The sequence below is a fragment of the Mesoplodon densirostris genome, chromosome X (assembly GCF_025265405.1).
Source record: "Mesoplodon densirostris isolate mMesDen1 chromosome X, mMesDen1 primary haplotype, whole genome shotgun sequence".
Taxonomy (NCBI): Eukaryota; Metazoa; Chordata; class Mammalia; order Artiodactyla; family Ziphiidae; genus Mesoplodon; species Mesoplodon densirostris.
This window is the reverse complement of record NC_082681.1, coordinates 130,628,846-130,653,727: the sequence shown is the minus strand read 5'-3', so window position 1 is coordinate 130,653,727 and position 24,882 is coordinate 130,628,846. Positions and strand designations below refer to the sequence as shown.

The 24,882-nt window shown below is 46.8% G+C and overlaps 1 protein-coding gene across 3 annotated transcripts in view; it reads left to right on the top strand.

Annotated features, from left to right (window-relative positions):
* WWC3 (WWC family member 3) overlaps positions 1 to 24,882 on the top strand; it is a 118,761-nt gene that overhangs the window by 34,656 nt on the left and 59,223 nt on the right. The window contains exons 2-5 of one of the 3 annotated variants that reach the window (XM_060087990.1): positions 6,619 to 6,728; positions 10,215 to 10,418; positions 20,859 to 20,935; positions 22,087 to 22,166. In XM_060087990.1, coding sequence (XP_059943973.1) covers positions 6,619 to 6,728; positions 10,215 to 10,418; positions 20,859 to 20,935; positions 22,087 to 22,166 — 471 coding nt within the window. Of the gene's footprint in view, positions 1 to 6,618; positions 6,729 to 10,214; positions 10,419 to 20,858; positions 20,936 to 22,086; positions 22,167 to 24,882 lie in introns of those variants that run through there. The other 2 variants (XM_060087992.1, XM_060087991.1) reach the window with 2 other exon arrangements.

Genomic DNA, 24,882 nt, shown 5'->3' with positions numbered 1-24,882 from the left:
GTAGAGGCCGCAACAGTGAGAGGCCCGCGTACCGCAAAATAAATAAATAAATAAATAAATAAATAAATAAATAAATAAATAAATAAATAAATCAGCGTGAATGGGAAATATAGAGATTATCTTGTTCCAGGAGACTGGAAAGTGTAGTACAGGCACCACAGGATTACCCTGGCCCCCTTTGGATAAAGAAAATGTGTTCAGAACCAGTGTTTACACATAGACACAGAGAACAGTAGTGGTTGCCAGAGCGGAGGGGGTGGGGGGAAGGGCTGCATCAACGCATGTCAACTGTATGGTGACGGATGGAAGCTAAATTTTTGGTGGTGAGCACGCTGTAGTGTGTGCAGAAGCCGAAATACGTTGTACACGGGAAACGTATTGTTATAAACCAGTGTTACCTCAGTTAAAGAAACAGTCTCAGCATTAGAAAGCTTGTGTATCATCCAAATAAATTCACTTGCCTTCAGGGATCGAATGAAAAGAACCAGTGCTCATACTTTGCTCTCTGCTCTCACCTTCTGCCGCCCACGTTTACTTTTCTGCAGTTCAGGGCAGTCAGTGTCAGGTATTCCAGCCCCCTGAGCGTGGCCGGGAGTGAGGGCATGGCTCTTGATGCACTGGGCCGCTGCCGCCGGCCCCACCCGCTGTCAGCCCTGCAGTCCCTCGGCGGCTGTCTGCTCGGCAGAGTGATCGCCTCCCCAGGCGTCCACGCCCTACTGCCTGGAACCTGTGAATATGTTACCTTCCGCGGCAGAAGGGACTTTGCAGATGTGACCAAATAAAGGATCTTGCAACGGGGAGGTGATCCTGGATGATCTGGGTGGGCCCAGTGTAATCTCAAGGGTCTTTCTGAGTGGAAGAGGGAGAACCAGAGAGGTGGCATCCTGAGAAAGACTCTGCCGGCCGTGGCTGGCTTTGAAGGTGCAAGAAGCCACCGCGGATGCCAGTAGTCTATTACAGACACTGGTTTTAGTTCCGTGAAATCAGTTGGACTTCTCATCTCCGGAGCTGTAAGATTACAAGTGTGTTGTTTAACGCCACCAAGTTTGTGGCAATTTGTCACAGCAGCATGAGGAAACTAATAGGGTCTGAAGCAAGTCTGTTGGAGGTTGCGGGGGAAGCAGGAAGGGGAGTGGATGCACCTGGTCTCCACGCTGTAACTGAGGAGGCTGCACCCAGCCAGCATGACCCCGCGAGGTTGGTCGGATCACCCCCATTTTTTTTTTTAATGTTTATTTATTTATTTGGCTGCACCGGGTCTTAGTCGCGGCGCGCGGGATCTTTAGTCGTGGCATGCATGTGGGATCTACTTCCCTGACCAGGGATCGAACCTGGGCGCCCTGCATTGGGAGTGTGGAGTCTTAGCCCCTGGACCACCAGAGAAGTACCCCCCCCCCCCATTTTAAAGATTAGGAAACTGAGGCAGGCCCAGAGAGAGAAGGAATGACTCATGCAAGGTTTCATGGAAGTAAATGGTTCTCTGGGAACTGGTACTGGCTGAGATGGCCCAGTGCCACTTCTTAAAGAGCCCCGCAGGATGCAGCAGGCAAAAGGGAACAAAAAGAAGCCCGTGTCTGTGTCCTCCAGCATTCTCTCCCTTCTTGTGGACCAGTTCTGGTAAGAACGTCCAGCAAACCATATTCATGTCCTCTGCTGAGGCCAAGAAGAGCCGTTTGTGAAGCGGGGAATCTACGGTGGGAAGATCTGTGCGGGGCGGTTGAGGGCAGGGAGAGCTGGCAGCTCCAGGTTGACGTCGCTCAGATAGGAGGAGACCAGTGAGAACTGGCCGCGTGGGGGCCTTCATGTCCCACTGCAGAGCGGACTTGGCTGCGGGAGGACACTGGTGCCCGGCTTCTCAGCTCATCGCACACTTCCCCCACAGCCTGAAAATGCCGGGGAGCTGACGCTGCACTCCCTACCTGCTTGTTCTTTGAAAGTGAGGCACGCTCGTGCCATCCAGATTTGTCCCGAGCCCTTGAACAAATGCATTCAAGATATCCCCAGAGAGTGATGAGAAAGGCCATCTCTCACTTCACTGGTAGGAGTGTATGCTGATGCTAAAGCACCTTGGCAGTATACATCAGGTGTTTGCTGTGAGCTCATGTCCATGATTTACAAGAAAGAGCAGAAAATTGGGACATACCTAAATAGATGACTTGAGGTGCCTGGTAAAAAAGTAATGGTTTACTGCATATGACGGAAGGTTCTAAAATGACAGAAAGCGATGATGACAGAGACTTAAAGGACATGAGGAAATACACAAATGAAAAAAATTAGTGTGTGAAATTGTATCTAGTATGATATCAGCTGTGGAAAAATGTAGGAAAATAAGCTAAACCATGAATCCAGGGCTTCTGGATTATAGGTGATTTTATTTCCTGTGCTTTATACTTTACTGTATGAATTTTTTACGTTGACTTCACAGTAAGGAGAAAAGGCCTTCATACCCTTCAACCCCGTAAATTTACTTCTGGGAATCTTTCAAAGAAAATAATTGTAAATACAGATTATGAGCTATATGCACAGAGATGTTCCTATCGTCATAGTTTTTAAAATTGAGATGTAATTCACATATACCATAAAAACCACCATTTAAAGCATGCTGTTTACTAGTTTTTAGTATAATCACAAAGTTGTGCAACCATCATCCACTATCCAATTCCAGAACATTTTTATCACCCACTAAAGGAAGCCTAACCCCTTAGCAGTCACTCCCCATTCTCTCTTTATCTCCAACCCCTGACAACCACTGATCTACCCTCTGTCTCTATGAATTTGCCTGGTCTGAACATTTCTTGGAGATGGATGAATACAACATGTAGCCACTGTGTCTGGCTTCTGTCACCCAGCACAGTGACTTCAAGGTCCATCCATATCGTAGCATGTGCCAGTACTTCATTCTTTTTTTATGGCTGAATAATATTCCATTGTATGGATAGACAATGTTTTATTTGTCCATTCATCAGTTGATGGCCCTTAGTTGTTTTCACCTTTTGGCTATGGCGAATAATGCTGCTGTGGACATTCTTTTGTGTGGACACATGTTTTCGTTTCTCTTAGGTATACACCTAGGTGTAGAATTACTGACCCATATGGAAACTCTGTGTTTAACTATATATTTGAGAAATTGCTGAACTGTTTTCCAAAGCAGCTCTCATGAATATTTGCACTAGTAGAAATTAGGAAATAGTGTAGCTATGAATAGTAGGAGAGGGCTTCCCTGGTGGCGCAGTGGTTGAGAGTCTGCCTGCCGATGCAGGGGACACGGGTTCGTGCCCCGGTCTGGGAAGATCCCACATGCTGCGGAGCGGCTGGGCCCGTGAGCCATGGCCACTGAGCCTGCACGTCTGGAGCCTGTGCTCTGCAACGGGAGAGGCCACAACAGTGAGAGGCCCGCGTATCGCAAAAAAAAAAAAATAGTAGGAGAGTGCTTAGGTAAAACATATTAATCCCCTTAACGAACTGTTTGTAAAAATGCAAGTTATTTATTCTTAGACCGGGTGCTGGGGGTTCAAAGGCAGCTGAGACAGGGTAATTGTTCTCAAGGAGCTTAATCTATTCATTTGTTCCAGGTGATGTTTACAAATAATTTATAACAAGTGGGGACAGAATACTTAGGCTATAGCGTTAGGCCATCTTGAGTAATCTTTGGAGAGACTCAAGGTATGAATTATTAAGTAAATATGTTACAAAGTTAAGTGGAAAAGGCAGGGGAGAAAATTGTGTATACTGTACGATCATGACTATGTCAGAAAAAGACGAATAAAAAGAACACATAGAAAAAAGATGGAGGAAGACACATCAAAATAGGAATAATGGTTGTTTTTGAGTGGTGGTGTGCATGGACATTTCTCTCCTATTTAGGTGTATTTCCTAAACTTTGTGTAATAGAACCAAAAATACCCCGGGGTCTGTGTGTGGTGACCGTGGGAAGGAGTTGGTGGGAAAAATCTAGCATCAAGTTTCTGGGGAGATGAGAACTCAAGAGCCTGGACTGGCATAAATAACTGTGGGTGCCAGGACAATAAATTTAGATATCCTCGATGCTCTTATTGAGAATCATGCCAAAATCTGTCTGCATACAATGAAGTTACAGCTATCTGGAAGTCTGGAGGGTGTGTCCTCCTGATAAATAGGTGGGTGAAGCAGAAGTGCAGCATAGATGTTTCACGGCGTCATGCATGAAGCCAGGGAGTGGGTGGTTCTCCCTGCTGTCAGCTGCTTCCTTTGCTGCCTTCTTCCTGCCCAAGGGCCCCCTGTCCTTGCCTTCTAGTTTACCACTTCTGTCCTTTGGAAGCTGGAAAACTTCTTCATTGAGCCTGTTCGAACTGCTGTCAAGTGAGTAAAGGGTCTCCAAGTGTGAGCCCTGTGGACAGAGGAGATCAACAGCAAGGACTTGGTAACTTCTTCTCTTTGCTCATGGTGCGAGCTGGACTCCGAGAGGCGTGACTCGTCATCTGCTTGCTTCGAAGTACTGATCCTGTGGATGATCGTGCAAAGGCCATGCTCTGTTTAGAGAAGTGGAATCAGACATACGGATTCTATATCAGGCCAAAATAAAATTTACCAAAATGGTAGATGTGTCAGTTTATTTTTAGAAGAAGGAGTATGGAAGTGTTATTTTACTTACTTGCGTTGTTTATTGGATAGAAAATTGAAAACTATGAACTTGCAATAGTTTTATAACAGTTGTGAGTTGTAAAGTAAATGAATTGGGCTCAGCAGCGCTAGAAGGTCAGGCTTCCCACATATGTATATATACATATTTTTAATTAATTAATTTTATTTATTTTATTTTTAGCTGCGTCGGGTCTTGGTTGCTGCACGGGGCTTTTCTCTAGTTGTGGTGAGCGGGGGCCACTCTTCGTTGCGGTGCGCGGGCTTCTCATCGCCGTGGCTTCTCTTGTTGCAGAGCACAGGCTCTAGGCGCACGGGCTTCAGTAGTTGTGGTGCGCAGTCTTCAGTAGTTGTGGCTCACGGGCTCAGTGGCTCCGCGGCATGTGGGATCTTCCCGGACCAGGGCTCGAACCCGTGTCCCCTGCATTGGCAGGCGGATTCTTAACCACCATGCCACCAGGGAAGCCCTTCCCACCTATATTTGTCTACGAAATGAGATCATGTATGTCAAGATGCTTAGAACCTGCCTGTGCTTGGGCATCTTTCTCTAGGCTTATACGTGAATCTAGAATAGCAGAGCTGTGCTCAGGACTCAGTTTATCTTCGGGTAGCATTTGTTGTGGCTTGGTCCCATTCAGGACTTGAGTCACGCACAACAGTCTGCCGTTACCTGTTTGACTTGGAACCACGCCGCCACCACACCATTCCTGACCCGTAAAGGAACCGTGCTGCGGACACTGGTGTTTGGGGCTGGGACCGACACTACGCAGTAGGCTCATCTTGTGATGTCACGGGGTTTTGAGCACATCGTATTTGAGAGGATTTCCATGGTGTGTTTTACCTTCTGTATATGTATTTCTGTTTTGATATTGACTCTAACTTCTTAAAACCATTATGTTTAAAACGAAGATGAGTTCAATCAGTGCCGTTCTGATAGTGTTTATCAGTTTCTAAAAGCTACTGGGAGAGACAGAGCTTTGTTGTCGAACCAGTTTGGGGAAGTAACACGTTCAAAATCCATACGTGTCTTGTGGGGCTTGGCGTTGGTTGTGGTGTCTCACTTTCCTGGGGCCAGAGACTGGAACAGAGATGCGGGAAGACTGAGTTAGTGAAATTTCGGTTATCAGGTTCCCATGCATACCAGTCAGTGTGCATTTATAGAGACAACTGAATAGATAGCTGCCTGGACTCAGACCATTATAGGGGCGGCTTGTTTTATGCCACAGCCGTCCTGTCAATCAATGTGATCATGGGGTGTAGGGGCGGGGGAGGTTCTACTTAAACCCATCTGGAAAACCTTTCCTTTATCTCTCTGTGTCAAGCCAAGCTTTCCTTGATCAGATTTACTTCAAGGAGAAATGTCTGTAGACAATGTGCTTTTGTTGTTTTTCTCCAGAAAACAAAGAGGATCCTTTGCAGTTTCTGATTCCTACTGTGTAAAGAATACAGGCAGTATTTAGTAGGCATCTCCTTGTATTGTTACCATGCTTGTTTGGCTTTTTGCCTCTGGTCAGTGGTTAACATTTAACTCCTTCACTTACGGCCACTAGCAGATGAAACTGACAAATACATTTTAGATACATTTAAGCTGTAATGTACAGAAACTGAAAGTTGTGAGGGGGAAACATTTGCCAGGGAATGAGAACGTAGGTGCTCTCCTGTTGTTGTGGCAGAGCGACATTCCATTGTCATCACCTCATTAAACATACAGCTTGGAAGAAGATGCTTGTTTTACCTGTTTTGTAACTGTCAATATCTGTTTTTGCCGGTATTTAAAGTTGCACTGTGAGATAGTAATGCTTTTAACTGTGAGTGTACTGATACTGTTACTGACGATTATTGAGGCAAAGCCAGTGAGTTAATTTTCCAACCAAATAGTTGGAGCAAAAGCAGTCAATTAGATAATAATTTTGTATTGAAACCGAATTCTAGAATCCATTCAGCAAACTTACATGAAATTGACCTCAGTTTCCAATTTGCTTTCATAATTTTATTTTGCAGGATAACAAAGCCATTGACCTTTGCCGACTGTGTTGGGGATGAACTTCCTTTAGGATGGGAAACTGTATATGATAAACAAATTGGAATTTATTACATGGACCACATAAATAGTAAGTAGAGTGCCACACTTGAGTTGTTACATATGAATGACTTTTCATATTGATCCCACGGACGCTAGGAACTCTTTTTGTAGAGTGAAACGATTGTTACTCTCCAATGCACCGTTAAACTGGATTTTTATCAAGGTCATCCGAAGTGTTGATTAGCTGAGTTCTTCAAAAAGTGAAGCAGTTGTGTAGCTACCTGGCTTGTGTGTTGCTCAGGACTGCATGGAATATGTGGAATGCAGAGTTTGAATACGTAAAAGAAGGAATAAATTTCCCAGGCAGTTTAGTAATAGAAATCTCTCTCAAAATGAGAAGGGTGTTTCTTGCAGAGTGAAGTTCACAAGTTCTTGGAACAATGAATGCTCAGGTGGTTACCTTAACTTCATTTTGTCTTATCCCTTTGATTTTCACTTTAATACACCAAACCTTTTGGAGCTTTGTGAAGGGAGAAAATGATGTAAAGACCACAGCTAAAATAATGGGTCCTTGTCCATGCCAGCCTCCTTGGTAGAATTGCTGGGAGCAGTGGTTCTCACCTGGGGCTGGTTTGGCCTCCCAGGGACACGTGGTAGCGTCTGGGGCATTTTTCATGGTCATGCCTGGGAGAGGTGCTCCGGGCATCTGGTGGGTGGAGGCCAGGGATGCTGCTCACCCTCGTGCAGTGCCCAGGACGGCCCCCCGAATAGGCTGAGCCACCTGGAGTGTCCGGGGTGCCGAGCTGACACGCTGCTTCCCGGGCAGCATTTGGTTCTAGGCTTTCTGTGCCCCGCCCTCCTTGCTCTCTGCCGCCTCCTCAGCCTTCCTCCATCAGGGACCATCTGGGGACCCATTTCTCTCTCAGATTCACATTTCTTCACTCCCCCCTTTTCGTTCTAGCTGCCTAGTGATTTTGTCACCGTCATTACCACTGGGATCCGAAGTTCCCCTTGGTGCGCTTTCTGTCCTTCGATTTGTTGAGTGCGGGGGGAGGCCGGGGGCGGGGTGCCCAGCATGTGAGTGACTAAGCTTCTTCCACGCTCAGTCCCATGGCTCCTCCTGTCCCCTTAGTGTGATCGCCCCGGGCTGGTATCTTTAGGGCTGATTCCTGCATTGTCACCTGCCGGCCGGCCTCCGGAGTTCAGCATTTGGAACCCTGAATGGCGAGGCGTCCTGGCAGGGTCCTGGGGCAGGGGCATTTCCGATCCGTGCCCTCCGCCTTCACGTGACTGCGGCTCCTACCCAGGGATTGGGCAGGGGGGTGAGTGCCGCCCTGGCCCTGCTGGCCTTCTGGGCCAGCTTCCCCGTGCTGTGGGCCTCTCTGGGCCCGGGCGGCAGTGCTGAACGGCACAGGCATCCGCCTTGCACAACCTTTTTGGAAGCCGCCTACCTGCCGCCGAGGCCCAGGACTGACCCGTTCCGGCTCGTGTCTCGTAAACCCCGCTTGCCTCCTCCCTCTGTGTCCCCTTCTTTGCCGCCGGTGTGCCTTGCTGTCCTGCTGGCTGAGTCACAGCAAGTGTCACAGAGCACCTCTGTGTGCTGGCCACTCTTGAGGCCCTGGGGACACAGGCAAGTGAGACCCAGGCTCCACCGTAAGGATTCGACATGACACGCTAGACTTGGCCACGAACCGAAAACTGAATAATCACCATGGACTTTCTAATGGCCCCCTTGAGTATAACGGATGACCCAGCACCATGGGGGATGTGGCTGAAGACATCAGCTCCGGAGTCATACCACCTCCTCCCTCTGAGACCTTCAGGGAACCCAACTCTGTTTTTTTCCCCAGGAAAAAAAAGATTATTATTGTAACAATTTGTACACGGGCCGGAGACCCTATTCCAGAAAACTTGCTCCTGAGAACCTAACTCTTGATAGCACAGCTTTAAAGCTCTCTAAAGGCACAGGACCTGGGGAGTCAAATATTAAGTTGGAACTGTGCAGATCGATGGTGAGCTGAGGGACCAGAGGGGCCCTGCGTGGATCACCTGCCAGGTTCCCAAGCCTCTCGGGTGCACCGGGCAGAGTGTGAACGATGCCTGTCGGCCGGGGCGAGTGTCACGGCTGAATCAACGTCAGAGACGTCCGGGCACTTATAACAGCTGTGACTGCCCGCGCCCCCTCGGCCCACTGAATCTGGACTCCGGGGCTAGGTCAGGACCCCGATTTTTGTTGCCTTTGTTTTTTATTTCCCCATGGGAGCTTTTAAGGCCCAGAGAGGCTTTCTAGGAGGGGCCCTGGGGTAGCAGTGTGAAGCGGGGTAGGGGATGTTGCTGGGAGGGGGTTTAAAAAGGAAGGACTTACTTGAAACATCCTAGCAGGTGCTCTTGTGTGTATGGGGCAAAGATGTCCTCAAATTTACATTTTTAACCATTTTGATGTGAGACGCACAGAACGTAAAATTCACTTGAAAAGTGTGCAGTTCGGTGGCATTTGGTGCATTCACACTGTTGTCCAGCTACCACTTTTGTCTAGTTCCAGAACATTGCATCACGCCAAGGCACAACCTTGTGGTTTAAAAAGGGCCGTGCGTTAGAGAGTCGGAGGCAGAGTTGGGAGGGTCACTTTGGTGAGTGCACAGAGGATGGCGTTTGGAGAGAGGTCGTGAGGGCCTGACTGAAGTAAGGGGAGAAGCAGAGAAGGCGTATGTTGGCCACTATGATACGCAGGGGCAGGAATTGCCAGTTGTGGATGACCCATGGAATACCCTGCGTGGGGAAAGGAGCACGAGTCCTCTGAGGGCGAGTCCCAGGCTGGCTCAGTGGGTAGATCCAGAGGAAGGCGCTTACTCCGAGGGGCAGGCGGGAGACGCAGGCGCTCGTCAGCGTGGCTTCCTCCGCTTTGCTTTGGTTTGTGTCGTGAAAGGGCGCTGTGTGAGAATGGGTTCTGCTTTGGACGAGTGACTCAGAATTACCTTGCGTCCGTCCAGGCGGAGATGCCTCTAGGAGGGAGGAGGAAGGAAAGGATGGGCGCTCAGGGGAGAGGTTGGAGCCGGAGGTGGGCGTGAGCCCTTATGGGGCCTGCTAGAGTGAGAGAGCCAGAGCGGAAAACGGGACATTTATGGGAAGTCCACGAAGAATGCAGGAGGACGCCGTCTGGCCTGGGAGGTGGGAGAAGGGGGGCGAGCCAGTCACGGGGTCAGCAGAGCCCACAGCAGCCCGGCTTGAAGAAGGCAGGGAGAGGAAGGTTGGACATGTGTCTTAGTTCGACAGGAGTGGCCTCCTTTGGGTTCATGTCCACCAACATTTACTTAGAGTGTGAAAAGTTGCCTGGTACCGTCTTCCCCTGCATGGAGCTATGGCATGTCTACAGAGCTTTCTTCTCGTCCCAAGCGTGGGTGTGTAAATAGGAGGTGATCCACACTCTGGGAGGTTCGTTACATAGACGCTTCCATCATGTACCTCCTGGTAGTTAATTAATTTTCTCATCGACTAGTCATGTAACTGCGTGATTATTGGTCAACGTAAAGATTTTACCTTGAAGTCCCTTATGTTCTTGCCCTTTCAATTTCAGAGCTTACCCAGATTGAGGATCCCAGAGAACAGTGGAGGCGGGAGCAGGAACGGATGCTGAAGGAGTATTTAATTGTAGCCCAGGAGGCCCTCAACGCCAAGAAAGAAATCTACCAGATTAAGCAGCAGCGTTTCGAGCTGGCCCAGGAGGAATACCAGCAGCTGCACAGGATGTGTGAGGATGACGGCCGCTCGTACGCCAGCTGTGAGTTCGCCGTCCCCGCGGTTAACACGCGTGACTTCCCAAGCCGTCTCTCTGCTAGGCTTTCTGCAGACACTGAGCTTGAGTCAGGCAAGGCAGCCTCCTCAATTTTCTAATCGCAAACTGTTAGGTAGTCAGCCTTCCACGCTGCAATCTGATGGTCATTCACTACCGCTCCTTCAGCAGATGTTGGTCAAGTGTCCGCCTTGTACCCAGGCACTGTGACACAGGGGAGCCCAAGAAAGGAGAGGCCCTGCCCTCACGGAGCTTCCATGCGGGGGGGAAGGGAGGAAATAAACAAGCACGTTTCAGGTAGCGACACGAAACAACCTCCTGACTTCTGTTTGTCAGGGTGGAAAAGGGCTTCACCCAGAGATCTCTGCAGCTACTCCTGCTTGTCTGGGGGGATCCCTGGGAAGCCCCTACGGTGGTTTTGTTGGTCCTGCATGGAGAGATTCAGGAGCCTCCACACGTGTCACGCCCGGGTCTCTTTGTAGCATACTTTCTTGGGCAAGACACTGAAGGTGGGGGAACTCAGTATAACGCGGGGAATCAGGGGAGCTCTGCCCCTCAAGTGAGATGGGTGCACACTGACGTCTTCCAAAGGGAACCCCTCCGAGTTTTGGAGCCTGCCGGACGTGGCCTCCTGTGTCAGGAGGACTCAGCAGATGCTCAGGAATTGAAGGAATCAGGTCCAGTCGCAGAAGCCAAAGCCTCTGGTTACTGACCCAGTCAGTCACTGCCTGAGCCGGTCCCTTCCCGACAGTTGTCACGCTTAACCTCCCACTGCACGTGCTTGCGGCCATGACTGTCCCGCGCGCCGGTGAGCTTGGGGCGAGTGTATGAAGTTGGTATTGCTAGGTTTTATTGTATAAAAACCTAAGTCTGGTTGAGACACGGAGGGACTTACCTGTGACGTGACTGCCGTGTTGCCAGGTATTTGGCTCTGGTGACACAGCTTTGAACGTTAAAGACGTGGTCAAAGCTTTATCCCGTTTTGCAGGTCAGAATGGAGTTGAGGCCAAGGGGCCAAACATCTTTTTCACTGCAGCATACAAGCTGTGAAGAAGAGAGCAGTGGGGGTGGGCTTTGCCTCCTGTAGTAGGAATTGAGATAGCTGTGTCTCCATGTGCCATGAGAGAATGCAGGCTCAGGTATGATGGTAGGTTGTTTCCAGGCTGCTTCATGTCTTGTTCTTCAGCTGTTGGTATGTACTAGTTTTTTTCTTGTTTGTTTCTTTTTAACTGTCCATCAGAATGTGATGGGTCAGCTCAGTGCTAGTTTTTAGAAAAGTCTGGTCTCTTCCTACTTTTCTTTACTTGTAATGTCTTTCTCTGATTTTGGTATCAGGATAATACTGGCCTTACAGAATGAATTGGGACGCGTTCCCTTCTCCCCAGGCTTTGGAAAGTTCGTGTGGGATTGGTATTAATGCTTTCTTAACAGTTTGATAGAATTCACCAGAAAAGCCATCTGGACCTGGAGGTCTTTGTGGGAATGTTTGTAACTACAAGTTCAATACCTATAATAGTTACAGGGCTAGTCAGATTTTCCTGTTTCTTCTTGAATCAGTTTTGGTATTTGTGTGCTTCAAGGGATTCATCTCTTTCATCTAATCCAAGAATCAGTAAGCTTTTCTGTAAGGGATCAGATAGTGTTTTAGGCTCTGTAGGTCATATGATCTTAGACGCAGCTACTCAACCCTGTTGTTAGACTGCAAAAGCAGCCGGAGATGATACTTAAATGACGTGTGTGGCTTGTTCTGATAAAAGTATAAAAACAGTAACAAGCTGGATTTGGCCCACGGGGAATCTGCTGAACACTGATCCAAGCTGTCAAGTTTATGAAGTTTTTCGTAGATTTCCTGCATGATTCTTTCAATGTATGGATGGTGAGCTTGTGTCCTTTCCCTTATTTGTGATATTAATAATTTGTGTCTTAATCACCATAGCTCAGTGTTTATTGATTGTGTGTAGCATTACAGCGAACTGGCTTTTGGTTTTCTTTTTTTTTTTTTTTTTTCCCTATTTCTTGTCTGTTTTCTATTTTATTGGTTTGTCCTCTTTACTATTTCCTTCTTTCTACTTAGTTTGGCTTTAATTTGTTCTTCTTTTTCTACCTTCCTAAATTGGGAGCTTACACCATTGATTTCAGACCTCTCTTTTTTCTCACATAGCCTCTAAAGGTATAAATTCTCCTCTAAGTACTACTTTAACTGCATCCCACAAATTTTGGTATTTTCATTTTCAGTCACTTTATAATATTTTCTCATTTTCTTTGTGATTTCTCTCTTGACCCATGGGTTTTTTTAAAAGTAAGTTGTTGGGGGAATTCCCTGGTGGTCCAGTAGTTAGGACTTCTCGATTTCACTGCTGAGGGCCTGGGTTCAGTCCCTGGTCGGGGAACTAAGATCCTGCAAGCCGAGTGGCATGGCCAAAAAAAAAAGTAAGTTGTTGGAACTTTTTAAAGGTATCATATTGTTGATTTCTAATGTAATTCCCTTGTGGTCAGATACTAGACGTATAAGATTTTGATCTTTTGATATCTATTCAGATGACTTTCGTGGCTCGGCATATGGTCTCTTTTAAGTGATCTCATGGACTTGGTGCCTGGAGGTCACACTTGGCTAAAGCATTGGCTTATAACTGTTTCTGAAAGCATATAGTTAGCGATTCTAAACCTTTCCAAAAGTTACTTGGTAGAAGTAGATTGAACCATATAAAATTGTCATTTTTGTAGCTTAAAAAGGCCCAAATATTGGCAATTTCATGTGATTCAACCTAATAGAGTATTTCTTCCCAGTAGCCTGTAGGCACCTCATCTGTTCCCTGGTCAGGTTTGGTTAGGTCTCCAAAGAGCCTTTCCAGTCAGTCTTTCTAAGATGGGAGAAGCACATATCAGAAAAACCTGGCAGGAAGTTTCTTGCCAGTCATTGAAAGGACAAACTTCATCAAGAGAAAGTGTGTCTTGTGTACTGGTTACTGTACTGGTGCAGCCAGGACAGTGGGGACTCGGGACTGGAGCCCTTGAGGATGCAAATATAGGAGGACCTAGTTGCAGCCTATCGGATTCTACGCCCAGCCCGAGGGGAGGAGTCCCATAGCAACGTGGAGCCTAGAGGGTAAGGGCATCCAGCACTTACAGTCCTCTGGAGCTGGGACTTCCCTCAGCATCAGTTTTTGTATTTCCACGGGCTTTTCACTCCATTGACATTTGGGCAAGTAGGGAATTGCACTCAATTTTATTCTTCCTGTGCTCCGTAGAATTTTATTAATGCCCAGTAAAAAAGAAACACTTGAGATGCTGTCTTTGAAGTCATGTATGAGGAAACCTTGAGTCAAGGAAGGTGAGGACTCTGGTGTTGACTTGAGATCCTACCATGAGACTCCACTCCGCAACCCGTGAGAGGTCCCTGCGTAGACATGATCCCTGCCTCTACTCGTGCAGGTGGCATTGGAGGCCAGCTTAGGCCATTTTCATGAAGGGCTGGAGATGCCAGTGGCTCTTGCTGGAGCCTATCTCCTCAGGGAAAAAGACTACGAATGGAAGCTAGGAACTAATTCAAGCATTTTATCAAGTTACTGCTATCCCTGGGGTTTTTGATCAAGCTCTTTCAATTTGCCATTTAACCTGAACTTCATTGAGGATAATGCTGTTAGATATGACTCAAATGAACTATTTCTGGCCACAGGCTAAAGTTCAAGACAATGATCCTGGTGGCTTGTGCTCTACCAGATGTCTCCTACAGAGGTCTGGGCCCACATCAGGAGCTTCTGGTGGCAGGATCCATGGCACACCTGGGCTCCAGTTGGCCACCTGGGTCTGGCACAACCCAGATCGTTCACATTGTTAGTCATCTAAAGCAGGGCTCCTTGCTCGGGTACTGGGAGCAGAGGGAGATTTGGACTTATTTCCCATTACTTCCTTCATTGACAGTGACTCCAAGTGAAAGGAACCAACATCGAATGGGCTAGTGTTTTCCTGCATTGTTGTGATTGCAACATGGTGAAGCATTGTAACATGGTAATGTTATTTTCGGTATACACACAGAAACAATATTGGGTAGGCTAAGTTACTTCTTGAAGGTTACATCCCTAGTCACCGGAAGACCTTGGATTTGAACTCAGATCTTTTTGTGTAGCTAGCCTTCAGTGCTGTGTAGTATTTCCGAGACACGGAAGCGTCAGCTCAGAAGAACTGATCGTGGCTTTGGAACAGGCTGCCCTCCCATTGTTCAAGTTACCTGGAAATAAGGACCCATTATAAATTGACAAGCTGTCTGGCAATTTCACAACGCTTGAGGGGGCACGTGGAAGGCAGATCGCCTTCTGCTTCTCGATTTTCTGTGGCCCATAGTGGGATCACTGAACTAGGCATTTAGTTTTCAACAGATATTTCCTTAGCGCCTGGTGTCGGGGACACGATTTATCCTGAGCAGCTGATTGTAGGGGCAAATGAGGCAATAATTGTAAACAGAGGAATTCACTAGAAAGTCATTTCCAATATTGGAGCAGAAGGGCATGGGGGAGGGCAAGGGGAGGGGAAGTGCTCTCTTCCACACCTTTCACAGATTTCCCCCTGAGTTATGGAAGTCATCAGAATAAAACTCTGTTCATTGGAGAGGGAAGATTTTGTGTCAGGGCTGGGCCGTCTGGTGCCTGAGAATATCCAAGCCTTAACTTTTTTGTCTCTGACCAAAACAAAGTCAGGCTTTGCTGGATTTGAGCACACACATCCCCATGAGACTAAGACCCCAACTCCGCTTCAGTTCTGTTCGTTTATGAGCTAGCTGCCTGGGGCCCAGTCCTGTCCAATGCTCTGTAGAACCCTGGCATGGAACTCTTCACTGCAAAGGACTCAGTCTCTAAGACGCACCCAGTACTTTCTCTGCAGCTCCATTTTGTAGAGTTTTCTCCTACTTTCTTCACTGCAATTTGTTCTTCTGTTTGCCTTCTTCTTTTTTTTTTTTTTTTTTTCTTTTTGCGGTATGCGGGCCTCTCACTGTTGTGGCCTCTCCCGTTGCGGAGCACAGGCTCCGGACGCGCAGGCCCAGCGGCCATGGCTCACGGGCCCAGCCGCTCCGCGGCATATGGGATCCTCCAAGACCGGGGCACGAACCCGTATCCCCTGCATCGGCAGGCGGACTCCCAACCACTGCGCCACCAGGGAGGCCCTTGCCTTCTTTTTAAACACTGAATACATTCGTTATTTCAGAGACTTTTTTTTCATCGTTCCTGAGAAACTCTGACCTCCAGGTGCGTTCAGATGAAGTATATGACCAGTTGCAGGACCTTTTAGAAGGAGTTCTTGCTTGGGGTAAATTATAGTCTGAACCACAGGTCAGCAAATTTTGGCCCACAGGCTGAATCCTGTCCACCCTGGGTGGTTTGTAAATAAACTTTTATTGGGACCTAGCGAGGTCCATTCACTTACCCATTGTCTGTAGCAGCTACGGTGGCAGAGTCGAGGCGCTGAGACAGGGAGTGTGTGGCCCACAGAGCCAGAAATATTTACTATTTGGTCCTTTGCAGAAGCACCTGCACCAGCGGTTCTCAGCCCTGGCCGCACTGGAGGAATGTCCCGAAGGGCTTTGAAACACTCTTCTGTCTGGGTCTCACTGCCACCCCTAGAGATTCGGGTTTAATTGGCCTTGGTTGGGGACACTTTTTTTTTTTTTTAAAGCTCCCCAGGGGATTCCCAGAGTTGAGATCCACTGATTGTGATCCTTTCTTCCAGCAGCAGGAGTATGACTTTGTTTGTTACCCTGGCTCCTGGGAGCTCCCAGAAGCCTACAGCCAAAGTCTCTTCTTCGGGTGCCTGGGAAAGAGTCAGCCTTATCTCCGGTGAGAAAGCGCTGACCCGCCCTGCATTCCTGGCTCGGGCTGGCTCAGCGGTGGGGAAGCTTGACCTTATCAGTCCTCTGTCCGGCCCGCATTCTTTCTGAGGCTCCTGGCCCATCCCACAAAGACTGTCTTCCCTTGTCTCCCTGGTGAAGGTTTCTCATCTCCTGCCTAGCTGAGGATAAGGGCCACAGTCCATCCCTTGAGCCCTTGGTTTTCCTGCATGCAGGCATGTTGGAGCAGGCAGGAGAAACATGGCTCACGCAGCATCTTCCCAGGTGTTAGTTGGCAGGACCCAATCTCGAAGGTTGTCGCAGAGCACACATGTTTACCAGGTCTCCTCGTCTGCCCTAGACAGGGACTTCTTGGTTTGCATTTGGTGGGCTCTTGTGTTCCTTCTGTAGGTTACCTCTCAGTGGGCTAGTTTGATTTTTTTGTTCCTTTGCTTCTGGCGCCTTTAAAAAAGAGGTCATGCCCTCTTTAGTTGGCCTCGGTTGTTTACAGGCATGCCTTGGTCGGCTCTGGTAATTAGTACCTGTCAGCACGGAAACTGTCCAGGCTTGCCGTCCTCTGTGTCGGAGTCCTCCTGGGCTCCGCCGACGCCTGGAAGGCGTACACCTGGTCCTAAGGAGCCGTCTGCCTGCCCAGAGGAGGTCTTTGGAGAAGGACTGCCCTCTTTGAAAGCATGTCATCCGCCTGGGGCGATCTTGGGTTCTCACGGTCCAGAGGAGCCCTGTGTGTAAGAGGAGATGGACACAGAAGCAGACGTGGACACATTTCCCCCTTTCAATAACCCATAAAATCGAAATCCAAAGTAATTACTGGGGTCTGCGGCATTTTGAGTGCTAAATAACACAGACTGAGTTCTCCTGTTGCGCACCGGGGAGCCGGAGGGCCATTTCTTCTTAAGTTGGAAAAGCTAATGTGACCCACAGGAGCCCAAGTTCTAGACAGAAGTCCCTCTTTGACTGATGGCACAATGTAGGTCAAGTCACTGCACACTCAGCCTTCATTTATAAAGTGGGGAAACATCATCGTCATCTATCACAAAGATTTTATGAGGATAGATGAAGTAAATGTGACAGTTACCCTATAATAGCAAGGTACAGTAGTTTACATTGGTGAGGTCCAGTTAAGCTATAACCTTCTTATTATATTATCCAAAGCAATGCTGTATGCCTGAGCGGCCTCCTTAAGCTGTTTAAAATTTACCTTCAGGTGAGAAGAAAGCTTCAGAGGTGAAAGTCTCGTATTTATCCTAAACCTTGAGATTGGAGACGTGTCTTAACAGAGGAAGATGTTTCTTTTTCTAAGTGTTGTGGTGTACGTGCCATTAAAAATGGGGTCCTGGGCCTCCCTGGTGGCGCAGTGGTTGAGAGTCCGCCTGCCGATGCAGGGGATACGGGTTCGTGCCCCGGTCTGGGAGGATCCCATATGCCGCGGAGCGGCTGGGCCCGTGAGCCATGGCCGCTGGGCCTGCGCATCCGGAGCCTGTGCTCTGCAACGGGAGAGGCCGCAACAGTGAGAGGCCCGCATACCGCAAAAAGAAAAAAAAAAAAAAAAAATGGGGTCCAGAGTCTTGAACTTTTTCCTTGGACTCCACAAATGGGTTCCATTGGACTTACTGGCAGACATCAGGAACTGAGAATTTGTCTTTATAAATTGAATTATATCATTAGAAGTTCTGCCAGTGTTTATCACTCTCCTTAGCATTTGAAGATAAAACGCACTCACTGTCTTAGGTACTTGAGTTGCCTTTTCCCTCATCCCAGTCCTGGAATTTTATAGCTTTAGAGACCGTGGCAAAGGTAACATGAATGGTATCAATAAGTAAAACCTTTTACCATTTAGGATGTTTGCAGCTGTAAGTAGCAGAAAAGACTAACTCCCCTCGGCCTGGACAGTAAGGCTGTCATTGTCACTTAGCAGCGTCCTCCAGGGGGTGGTGGGCCTCCCCATTGGTGGACTGGGCAGCTCAGTGATGTCGTGGCTTATCAGGATCCCCCTCCAGGACTGGTCCAGGCTGAGTGTCCTGGGGGAGAGGCGGATGTCCAAGTGCCTCAGGGCTCTGTTGGTTACGCAGGAGAACCGGGGGCAGGTTGCCGTGTATCTCTCCATCTGTACCCACTACACCTCCAGCGTGCACTTCAAGGCTCTTTGCTAATTTTCCCCATGAAACTGCACAGGCAGAAACAGTTTTGGCAGTGATTTCAGATCATTGTTACTGATGTTTAACGTTGCGGTTAACTTCCCTGGACTTTGGTGGGGTTACTTTCTACCCGGAATGGGAAAGATCCCAGGTGGTAACTGTTGGCATTGTCTTCCTCAGCTGCAAGGTGACAAGTGGCCCCACGTGGAAGGAGTCAGCAAGCCCTAGGTTTATTTGCATGTTGTCTGGGCCCCAGCGGTAGCCCCTTAAGCTCAGGCTTGGGAAACTTAAGTCCCAGGAGTTTAATGTGGAGATTTTATAGAAATAACTTCTGCCTCTTAAGGGCATTGTTTGAGGTGTTGCTTTCATTACTGGTCTTAAATGAGACCAAAGACTCAGGCAAGATGGAGGTTCTAGGATTTGGAAATAAACATTCTTCGTCTTAGAAAGAATTCTATTTAAAAAACATTTTACTCTGTGTTTTTGAGAGATTAGAATTCTAAATATAAGAACATTTGAGATAAATTTGGCAAACAGCTCCTCCAGATATTTATTTCCAGTAGATTCTAGTAATTTGAAATTCTGACTGGGGCTTAGAATAGTAGATTTTCCATAGAACTGTATTTTTTTAGAAACAGGAGATATCTGAACAGCTCAGATTAAGTTGGGATGTGGTTCTATTTGAGGATGGGGTTCTATTTGAGGATATTAAATACTCTTGCTGTTTAAACCACTTGATGGCTTTCTAAAATAAATTTATTTATTTATTTTTGGCTGCGTTGGGTCTTCGTTGCTGCGCGCGGGCTTTCTCTAGTTGTGGCGAGCAGGGGCTACTCTTCGTTGCGGTACGCGGGCTTCTCTTGCTGCGGAGCATGGGCTCTAGGCGCGTGGGCTTCAGTAGTTGTGGCACGCAGGCTCAGTAGTTGTGACTCGTGGGCTCTAGAGCGCAGGCTCAGTAGTTGTGGTGGAAGGGCTTAGTTGCTCCGAAGCATGTGGGATCTTCCCGGACCAGGGCTCGAACTCGTGTCCCCTGCCTTGGCAGGCGGATTCTTAACCACTGCGCCACCAGGGAAGCCCCACTTGATGGCTTTGAGTCAACTTCTCCAATATGAAATCAGGAGATGATTATAAGCTAGTTTCTAGGTGTTGACATGTAAGTTACCTGAATGACAGCCTTTGGTACCCAGATCAAAGGAGGAAAAGAACGGATGCTGGCCCTGCTGGTGGGTCTTCTGAGCAGGTGAAACTAGTGAAAATGACCCAGAGGCAGATTACACCAGTGTGGGGTGACTCTCAGATGAAGAAAGAGGAGCCTCCACAACTCAGGAAGGGACAGGAACCAAGTCACTGCGGCTCCAAGGCCTATGAGAAAAAGGGATGCAGAGAGGTGGATGGGGTGATAGAAATTAGAAATGGCAGAAATGGGAAGGAAATCCAAAAAAAGGTGGATATATGTATATGTATAGCGGATTCATTTTGCTGTACAGTAGAAACTAACACAACATTGTAAATCAACTATACTCCAGTAAAAATTAATTTACAAAAAGAAAGAAAAAAAAGAGAAAGAAACAGCCGCAAGCTGCTCCAGTTGCTGAGACGGCGGAGAGGGCTTGGCTGACTGTGTTTAGCCCGCAGCTGGACGGCTGAGCGCACCTCATTCACCCCCAGGTATTAGCCGTCTGTAATCACGATGCTGTGTCTGTTAAAAGGCTTTAAATCATGTGTGCTGCACTGCTGAAGAAAGCATTTATCTATGCAATGTGATTTAGCTAAACATCCCTCAAAAACAAGCTGCTTAGAATAACAGCGTGGGTGCTTTGCTTCAGCTTTCGGGGAACCAACAACGTGGAAGAATAGCTTTTCCTCAAGCCTGCCAGATACTGATACATGACTCGAAAGTTGTCTTTTTCATTTTACAAATCTTTGGGGTTTTTTTTTCTTTCTTATGTCAAAAATCGTTCATGTGGAGACTATAGATATGAAGAGAGTGCATGTAAAATCTTTTGCAATGAAACCATTGAGAATAGCAGTCACCTTTGGGGTTCTTTTCTTCCAGTGACTTCCATGGGTGCATGCATTTTAAAAGGAAGTAAAAATGGGTTCATACTGTATGTACTGTTTACACAGTTAGAATAGTTTTCTATACCATAACCGTACCCCTCCCCCCATGTATATATGGTTTTTAACCCTAGTAGTTTTGCACTTGAAGTAAACAGAGTTTTGATTTACCTATAGCCATATATTTTATTATGTGGAATCACGTAGAAGGGCCTCATGCAAAAATCAGACATCAAGATTCAAGGTTGTAAATGTTAATTCTTCAGGAGCCAGCGCCAACTTGGAAGTCTGAGACTGAGAATTAACTACTTAATATGGTGAATCAGAAGTTCCTATCTGTGTATGTATTTACTTTAAAGGATCTATTATAAAATAAAATATTTTCCTTCTGTTTAGCCTTCTTTGGATATTCAACAAATACAAAGTACGACCCATACCAAATTAAAGCAGAAATAGCAAGTCGTCGGGATAGGGTGAGTAAAACGAATATTTTCACAACTGGAAGCCCCGTATGTCTTTTTATGTAACACCACTTATCATGGTTCATTTTATGGTGGCCAGTGTGTATAACACCCATATTTTAGTAAGATTTTCCATTTCATGAATTATTACCACATTTGGTTTTACTTTCCACTTTTTTTTTTCCGATAGGAAGGGAAAAGTTTCATTTTAAAGCCTCAGCCCATCTAACAAAAAATCACCTGTATCCCTCAGTGTGTTTCATGGGGCTACATTCACCCCTCCGTTTGGAAAGATTTGGTGACATTGGCGCCCAATCTCAGAGGGCTGCTTGCCTGTACCAGTGGGCTGCCAGCCCTGTCCCTCAGCAGCTTTAGCATCTGCTGTTCTTCCCTGGTGGCTGTATTCCCAGAGAACTCTTTTCTACGATGGCGTTTGACCAGAAGGTGCCGGTGCTCCTTGCCAGTGGTACCGGGTTTTTTGTATGCCACCACATTCCATCCCTTCAGCCCCTTGTCTTGGGTGTCTGGGAGGGGGGGCGGGAGACATCTTAGAGGCCAAGCCTCCTGTCCTGGTGTCTCAGTCCCTAAACCAGAGTGTCTCTTTCAGTGCCGTGGTTCTCACATTCTAGTACCCTAACAAAAAACACCCGGGGCATCAGTTCACAGTGTGAGCTCCAGACACCCCCCGCCTCGCCCCCACCGAGTTTTAACAAGGCCTGGAGTGGGTCCTAGCACCTGTTTAAATAAGCACTGCAGGCGACTGACTTCCAGATAGTGGGAAGCCATGCTTTGAGCAACAGGGTTTCCTAGGTGGGATCTGTGGGTAGTAAGCAGAAGAGAGGATGAAAAAAGTTTGACAAAGTTTGCTCATTGCAATGTGTAAATCAGTACCTTGAAAAAGAAAATCATTGCTGGTTCCAGGGCTCCACGTGGTAGAAAGCTGTTCGTGACCCGGGCCTTTTGTGTCTAAGCGAGCCAGCCCTTCTGCCAGGGCTGTTTGATATGCCAGCACTGTTTGATATGCCAGGGATGGAAGGCCATGGAGAGACTGGGTGACCCCGTGAATTGCAAGGTAGTCAGAAACTTAGATGATAATGCTAACAACTGTAGAAATCATTTTTCACAGCTTCTTTTTGTGGAAAAAAAATGTAATTTGTCTTTAGCTTTCCAGATTAAAACGAGAGCTGACCCAGATGAAGCAAGAACTGCAGTACAAAGAAAAGGGGGTGGAGACCCTGCAAGAGTGAGTGGCCTGCAGTGACAGAGGGAGAGTTTCCCTGCGATTTCCTGTTTGGTGCCGGGACGTGTGTCCTAAAGCTTCATGGGTGTTCACTTTTATGCTTTTATTTATGCTTATTATTTGCCAATCCTAAGGATCAGATCTCTCTTTCCCCTAAAAATACTTTGTTCTTGTTTCCTTGGGAAATAAGACCTTTATTTTATATTTACGCACATTCTTGATAGCTGTGCTGTCTGAAACACACATGGCTATTTACATTTGAATTCCTGTTTTGTTAGTTTTAGTCTCTTAAATTTTTTAATTCTAAAATTTAAATTAATTAAAGTTAAATAAAATTAAAATTTTAGTCCCCAGTCTCAGTAGCCACATCTGAAATGCTCAGTCACACGTGACTAGTGCAGGTTTTCTCCACCTCACTGCTCGTGACATTTTGGACCAGATAACTGTTTGTGGTGGAGCTGTCCTGTGCACCAGAGGATGTTTAGCAGCACCCCTGGCCTTGACCCCCTAGATGCAGGTAGCACCCTCTCACCCAGTTGTGACAGCCAAGAATGTCTCCAGATATTGCCAAGTGTTTCCTGGAGGGCACGTTTGTCCCAAGTTGAGGACCACTGGGCTAGTGGCCACTGCATTGGGTAGCACAGATAACATTTCCATCCTCACAGTACGTTCTGTTGGGCAGCCTGATCTATAGGTCTTCCTCCTATAAAATTGACATCTTTACAATTAGAACTTTATCCCTACTAAGAGTTTGGGGATGAAGTTCTTATCATTTGTGAGTTATATGAAGTGAGCAAATTCAATGAACAGAAGTTATTTTAGAAATGGTGATATTGGTGGTCTGAAAGAATTAATTTTCCTAAGAAAGGGCATTGTATTCTTGTTAGTCCAAAGTATATTCCCTTTTGATTCAGAGCCTGGTTTCACTTGCTGAACTTGGGCTTGTGCTTCATACCTTCTGTGTTAACGCTTCTCATGTGTCAATGGGGACTGTTGTAGCTCGGTTGCTCTGACAAAATACTGTAGACTGAGTGACTTAAAGAGCAGTTACTTCTCACAGTTCTGGAGGCTGGAAGTCCAAGGTCACGGTGCTGGCAAATTCATTATCAGATGACTGCCTTTTTGCTGTGTCTTGACATGGTGCTGTTTTTGGGTGGGGGGGCTCTGGTCTCTGGTGTCTCTTCTGTTTCTTTAAGGACACTAATCCCTTCATGGGGCCCCACCCTCATGACCTCATCTAAATCTAGTCACCCCCAAAGGCCCCATTTCTAAATACCATCTTATTGGGGGTTAGGGCTAACCATATGAAGTTTGGGGGACATGAATATTCAGTCCATAGCAGTGATCATTGGGCTAAATTGTCCGAGTGCAGCACCAGTGCCTGCTACATAGTCAGCCTTCAGCAAATGGCAGGAATCCATGTGGCTACGATTTCTTGGTAAATGTGGGCAGCGTGCCACTCTCTTGCATCCTGTGTGCAGACACAATGACAGTGTGTCAAATGTGATTGCAGTATTACTCTTTATAGGGAGGTAACACAGAATGTGTTTGACAAAGGTAATGATCCCACCTCATATAAAGGGTAATTAACGGGCACGTCAAACCCTGTTGTTTAACACAAGGTTGAGATTCACTTTGTTAATCACCCAGGATTAGTTTGGTTGATGATTCGTTTGTCCGCTTTTTAGTAAGGACATATTATAGACACCAAGGGAGACACAATAGAAAGGTGAGCTGGGTCTTGCCTGGAGGGGCTTGGCTTTTCTGGCCCTGAGACACTGCCATGCCCCCTGCAGGTCCCCCATGCGGCAGGGTTTGGTAAGCTGTCCACGTGCTTAGCATGAGCTGCAGGCTTTTAACCTTACGGTCAGCTTTTTGCTTTCTCTACCACTACCTGTAGCAGCGTGTGCGTGTGTGTGTGTGTGTGTGTGTGTGTGCGCGCGCACGCCCGCGCATGCACGCGCATTCTCTGGTGATTTGGATCTACAATGGGCGTTCCTTTAATTATCCTTAGTCAGTACAGCTTTTTTTTTCTTTTTTTTTTTTGCATGACAGAGAGTCTACTTTTAAATGATTTTCAGTACACCAAGTAGTAACATGTAACAAGTTCTTGAATTCCATCATCTAGTAATTTTTTAATTTATTTTTTATTGAAGTATAATTGATTTACAATGTTGTGTTAATGACTGCTGTGCAGCAAAGTGACTCAGTTATACACATATATACATTCTTTTTCATATTCTTTTCCATTATGGTTTATCCCAGGATATTGAATATAGTTCCCTGTGCTATATAGTAGGACTATCATCTAGTAATTTTGATTAAGAGAAACTAAAAGCAGCCCAAACAATGGTACTAGTATCCATTATTCTAACTCTTAGCCGGAAAGGACTGTTTTAAGGCTGGCTACTGTATCACATAGGTTACAAATAACTATTTATTACTTTTTCATAGATAAAGCCCCTGACCTTCAAGAAAGATTTAGGGAAAAAAAATTCATCTCTTTCTTTCTTAAGAAATTTTTTTTTTAACTACATCTAAGAAAGAAAAAGTCAGTATTGATATATATGCTGCTTGAGTGAAAAGGCATAGGAAAATAGACAATGTATACGCATTAAACTTCCAAGAAATATGAGGTAAAAAGATAAAATCTTGGGACTTCCCTGGTGGTGCACTGGTTAAGAATCCACCTGCCAATGCAGGGGACACGGGTTCGAAC